Below are 6,004 nucleotides of genomic sequence, written 5' to 3'. Positions count from 1 at the left end.
GTGTCCGTGTCCCTTCCTTCCGTCTCCTGTGTTGTGAGGGAGATGAAGCCAGCTGTGCTCTGCTAGTTTGTTCTCCAGCCTGTTAGCGATGGTGTGAATCCTGTGCTTGCCTGTCCTGTATTTCCTTATTACAGGACCTTGGAGAGTTTTTCTTTTGGATTCTCAGATTTTTTGAGGAAAATTCTCAGGAGTTTTTTGCTTCTTTTAAGATAGTTTCTCTGTGTAGCCCTGGCTGTCCTGGAACTCTCTGTGTAGGCTAGCCTTGAATTCAGAGATCTGCCTGCTTCTGCCTCCTGGATGCTGGGATTTAAGTGCACACCACTGCTGCCTCGCTTCCCATGTTTAGTTTTTGAGACAGACTTTTCAAGTGGCCTGAACTTGAGAGTGAACTTGAAGTGGACTAACTGTTGTGGAGGATGAAGTTGATGTCACTGCATTTGAGATAGGATCTGTAAAGCCCAGGCTAGCCTTGACGCTAGAATTATGGTTATGTACTATCATGCCTAGCTGGCACATCAAATTTTAAAAAAATTCATTCACAGCTATATGATGGTGCACACCTTTAATCCCAGCACTCAGGAAACAGGCAGATGGAACTCTGAGTTTGAGACCAGGCTGGTCTACAGAGGGAGATCCAGGACAACCCAGGGCTGTACAGAGAACCCTCATCTCAAACAGCAAACATTTATTTCATTGTTTTTTTTTGTTTGTTTGTTTGTTTTGTTTTTGTTTTTTCAAGACAGGGTTTTTTTCTGTGTAGCCCTGGCTGTCCTGGAACTCACACTGTAGACCAGGCTGGCCTCGAACTCAGAAATCTGCCTGCCTCTGTCTCCCAAGTGCTGGGACTAAAGGTGTGTGCCACCACTGCCCAGTAGGACCTTGAGTTTCTAATAGTCCTGCTTCTTCCTTCCAAGTACTTCATGCCTGGCTGCTATCCTGAGATGGGATATTATCATATAGCCCAGGTTGGCCCTGAACTACCTTAGCTCTTAGGACTGGGATTTTAAGAGTGTAGTCAACTGGGCATAGTAGCTCACACCATTAATTCCAGCACCGGGTGGGCAGATGCAGGCCTATTTGTGAGCCTGGTCTACAAATTAGTTCCAGAATAGCCAGAGCTACACAGAAAAACCCTGTCTTAAAAAACAACAACAAGCCGGGCGGTGGTGGTGCACGCCTTTAGTCCCAGCACTTGGGAAGCAGAGGCAGGCGGATTTCTGAGTTCGAGGCCAGCCTGGTCTACAGAGTGAGTTCCAGGACAGCCAGGACTACACAGAGAAAAACCCTGTCTTGAAAAAACAAACAAACAAAAAAAAAAAACAAAAAAAAAAAAAAAAAAAAAAAAAAAAAAGAAAAGAAAAGAAAAACTATTGTCAGACAGCCCCCCCTTTTCTCTCTCTTTTTTTTTCCCCTTGAGTCAGGGTTTCTCTGTGTAGCCCTGACTGTCTTGAAACTCAGTCTGTAGGCCAGGCTGGCCTCAGATTCAAGTAGATCCACCTGTTTCTGCCTCCTGAGTGCAAGGACTAAAGGCTTGTGCCATGGCAGTGGTTCAGTGTTTTTTAAGTTAAATCTCCATCTGAAAACATTACTAGTTTCGGAATAGTTTCAGAAAAACTTACGACAACTTGTGAAAGCTCAATGCATTTTAATTGCAGTGTCTAAAACTGGAGAGTAGCTAGGTGTGGTGTGAACAGCTGCCTTGTTGGCGTTGAGGAAGCAGAGACAGGAGGATGGCTGACGTTTGGCGCCATCCTAGTCTATCTACATAGCATTTCCCCTCCCCCCCCCCCCCCATCTAGGGCTATATCTGCATACCTTGTCTCAACCTCAACCAAGAGTAAACTTAAAAGACCTGGAAGCTGGAGAGATGGCTCAGCAGCTAACTGCTGCTCTAGAGGACCTGGGTTCAGTGCCCAGCACCCAGGCCATGGCTCACAGTTGCCAAAGGATCTGACAGCTTCTGGCCTCTGCAGGCACCTGCGTGTACATGACATTCATAAACTCACACAGGTACACACATAAATAAAAACAATACTTTTTAAAAAAGGGGCGTCTGAGAGAGGCACTCAAGTTTAATCTCTACCCCTGCCAAGCCAAGAAAGCAAAACCACACTACACAGCGGGCGCTTGTTTTCATTGCTTCCTTTTCAAAAGGCAGTTGAGCCGGGCGGTGGTGGCGCACGCCTTTAGTCCCAGCACTTGGGAGGCAGAGGCAGGTGGATTTCTGAGTTTGAGGCCAGCCTGGTCTACAGAGTGAGTTCCAGGACAGCCAGGGCTACACAGAGAAACCCTGTCTCAAGGAAAAAAAGAAAAACCCAAAAAACCAAAACAAAATCAAAAGGCAGTTGAGTGTTGCTGAGGTGTTTTCTCCTCATTTGAGTCCTGTACCACTGATCAATAGATTGGGGCTTCTATTTATTTAAATGTCCTAAAGGAGGCTTTAAGCACAGTATGCCGATTAGGTTTTCTGTGGCTGTTCGGAGTTTTGACCTAAGCAGTTTGTCAGAATGGTGCAGTGAGAAATGAGATCCTTGCACCGAGCCATCGTCATGTACGGAAACAGGATTCAGCCCTTGTCCCAGTTGCGTAGCTTTGGTCAGATGCTATCGGAGACTCGATACAGTGAAGAGTGGAAGGAGCCTCCTCCTGTGTTTAATGGAGTGCCCCGAGATTTGCCTAGTACGTTGTTAACCACGGAGACCTTATGTATTTAACAGAAGCATAATAACTGCAGTTATTTTTCTTGAAACTGGAAGCATTAAAGGTTGGATTTCTTGGCTCAGAATCAGCTGCTAGAACAGTGTGTCAGACAGGGTCACGGGAAATGTTTCTTACTGTCCTTGCGCTTCAGGGTTTGAGCTGCTTTCCTTTGGGTCTGTGGATGGAACTCAGCCTCACATGGTGGCAAGCTCAACTGTGTCCTTGAGATTTCAGCTTAGATATGGTAAGAGGACACTTGGAAAGGTTGACACACACACACACACACACACACACACACACACACACATATATATAATTATATACATTTATATAATTTTTGATTTTTCGAGACAGGGTTTCTCTGTGTAGCCCTGGCTGTCCTGGAACTCACTCTGTAGACCAGGCTGGCCTCAAACTCAGAAATCCACCTACCTCTGCCTCCCAAGTGCTGGGATTAAAGGCGTGCGCCACCACTACCCGGCTTATATCAATTTTTAATTTTTGTTTTTATTTCTTTGGTGACAAGGTCTCTCAATGTAACCCTGGCTATCCTGGAACTCCCCACGTAGACAGGGCTGGTGTCCCATATTTGCCTGCCTCTGGCTTGGGAGAGTTTGGAGTAAAGGCGCGTGCCACCCTCCAGCTCCTAGAAGCGTGAGCCCCGCCTCTTACCGTGTAGGCCCCTCCCCTCCCCGTGGGCCCCGCCCCCATGCCTCGTGAGCCTCGCCGCCCCGCCCCTCACCCCCTGCGCCTGTGCCGCCGCGCGCGTCCCCGCCCCTCGCCGTGCGCTCTCGCCACGGGGGAGCCGGGAGGGCGGCGTGCGGTCGCGGTTCCTCTCCGCGGGAGGCTGCGGCGACGCGCGGGTCCGGGGGTGGGAACGTGGCGGAACTCCGGGCGCTGCGGCAGGGGCGACAGAGCGCCATGACGGCCGCCGTGGCTACGGCAGCGGGTGTCCGCGCCGCGGCGAGGTGAGAGGACGCCTCTTTTCCACAACTGAGGAGGCCACGGCTGCCCGCCCGCCTGCATTCCACGCGGGCCGCGGCTGCAGCATGGCCGGGATCATTAAGAAGCAGATCTTGAAGCATCTGTCCAGGTGAGAGCGAGCGCCACCCTGCGTCCCCGGTCCCTTCCTGAGCCCTCCGACCTCCCTCGGGCGGCGCTGGGCGAGCGGCTCCCGGCAGCCGCGATTCAACTCTAGCGGGCCGTTGTCAGCGCTGCCTTCATCCCTAACCCGGGCCGGCTCCCTCCCCACCCCCGCCGCCGCCACCACCTTCCTCGGCGCGGGTCACCCAGCCCTTTCCTGTCCATACCTCCCAGACCCGCACGGAACCCAGGCAGGCCAGCCCTCGAGGCCTCTTCCCGCCTCCCGAGCCACCCAGCGCCGCTTCATTTCTGGCTTTGCCACCGGCTGCTGGATTACCCACGTCCCCTAAGATTGCGGCGCGGACGCTGGCTTTCTCCTGGGAAGCGAGCTCCTCCTCTTCTTCTGTCTGACCCTGTTGCATCACCCTTGAAAAGATGTAAGCCCTTCACCCGAGGCTGGTCGTCCTTTCAGACCTCCCTCCTTTCTGGGTCCGCTTAACTCTCATTACATAGAGGAACCGGAGAAAGGTCAGCGGAGGTGGGGATAAAGTTTCAGCAACCTTCCCTTTAAGGTGCCGTGGAGGTTTTTTGACAGCCTGTGTGCACTTCTGTTTTGTGGCCTTCTGTTAAGCCGTTCCGTCGTATTTGGGGCATGAAGGATTGGCTGGCAAGACAACTTTTCAAGTCTCCTGGTCTCTACTGATGATGCAGCTTGTTAGAACGGGTGGCTGCAAAAAACTGGGAGCTGGCTTTGCAGTTCGTTTTCTCTCCTTTTTTTCTAGCTTAGGGTTGGTGATGGTTGTTAATTTAGGTGGTCTCAGTAGCTCTGGTGATCCAGAGTTTGGCTGCACAGTGGCTAGTAGTTTTCAAGAGGGGTGTGTTTATGTGTGGCCATTTAACATGGAACACCAGGGCTTATGTGAGCCTCTATCCCCGACTTGGTGTTCCCCTTTTCCTGGCTGACAGTGGCTTATGTGATCTTAGACTTTATCAGCTAGATTCAGATACCCCATTTGTTATATACTGTTATATACTGGGCTGAAGGGCTGCTCCTGGAGTCTGGGCACTTCCTCTTTAAGTTTGATCCCTTTCAAACTGGATAATACTAGTATATACTGCAGAGATTATCGTAGGCTGCTGTGGTGCACCCCCCACTGCCACCCCGTCCTAGCCTTTGGAGGCTGAAGTAGGAGAAGTGTGGTTTTTTTTTTTTTTTTTTTTTTTTTTGTTTTTGTTTTTCGAAACAGGGTTTTTCTGTGTAGCCCTGGCTGTCTTGGAACTCACTCTGTAGACCAGGCTGGCCTCGAACTCAGAAATCCGCCTGCCTCTGCCTCCCAAGTGCTGGGACTAAAGGTGTGCGCCACCACCGCCCGGCAGGAGTGTGGTTTTAAGGCAAGCCTAGAGTAGAGTTCTCAGCCAACCTGGACCGTGTGATGAGACAGTGAGAAATTAGGAGACTACATGAGTTTTTATATGGAAAGATTTATTTAAGAGCCTCACACCCAGGGAGCGCTCAGTAGAATGCAGTCTCATCTTGGGGTTATGACTTGTGTGGTTGTTATTAGTGAGTGTGTGTACACGTGGTGTGTACATTCAGGGAGATGCAGAAGTACCACTGGGTACTTGTGGAGGTTGCAGAGTAGCTCTGGGGAGTTGTCTACTTCCACCTTCACATGCGTTCTGGGGATCAAACTCAGGTGTTAGGCTTGCAAGGCAACGGTTCCCTGCTGAGCCCTGCTGACCTTTTCTCTGTCTCTCTGTCGCTGTCTCTGTCTCTCTCTGTCTCTGTCTCTCTCTCTCTCTCTCTCTCTCTCTCTCTCTCTCTCTCTCTCTCTCTCCTGTGCCTCCCTCACTTTGTAGCCCGAGTTAGCCTGGAGTTAATGACCTTCCTGCCTTAGCCTCCTAAGTGCTGGAGTAATGAGCACTCCCCACCATGCCTGGCTTTAGGTAGTTTTCTATAGTAGTTTTTGTGGGAGTTATGAGTGCACGAATCTAAATGTCTCTCAGAGCGTCCTGGAATAAGTGAAGGACCCTTGCTGTAGTCCAATGCCTCCCCTCCAATCTCCCTTCCCCTCCACTCTTTTCTTTTCCCTCCCTCCCTTCTTCCCTCCCTCTGTGTCTGCCTGCCTGCCTGCCTGCCTGCCTTCCTCTCTCCCTCCCTCCCTCCCTCCCTTCCTTCTTTCCTTCCTTTTGAGACAAAGTCTCAGTATGTGTAGTCTTG

General features: G+C 50.7%; 1 protein-coding gene across 1 annotated transcript in view; it reads left to right on the top strand.

Annotated features, from left to right (window-relative positions):
• Positions 1-3,470: 3,470 nt before the first annotated feature.
• The window catches only part of Bltp3a (bridge-like lipid transfer protein family member 3A), a 51,641-nt gene continuing 49,107 nt past the window's right edge, over positions 3,471-6,004 (top strand). Inside the window, exon 1 of the mRNA XM_034524119.2 lies at positions 3,471-3,793. Within this exon, the coding sequence (XP_034380010.1) occupies positions 3,750-3,793 (44 nt within the window). The 5' untranslated portion in view covers positions 3,471-3,749. The remainder of the gene's footprint in view (positions 3,794-6,004) is intronic.

This window comes from Arvicanthis niloticus, chromosome 20 (genome assembly GCF_011762505.2).
Source record: "Arvicanthis niloticus isolate mArvNil1 chromosome 20, mArvNil1.pat.X, whole genome shotgun sequence".
Lineage (NCBI taxonomy): Eukaryota > Metazoa > Chordata > Mammalia > Rodentia > Muridae > Arvicanthis > Arvicanthis niloticus.
This window is presented reverse-complemented; position numbering and strand designations above follow the sequence as displayed.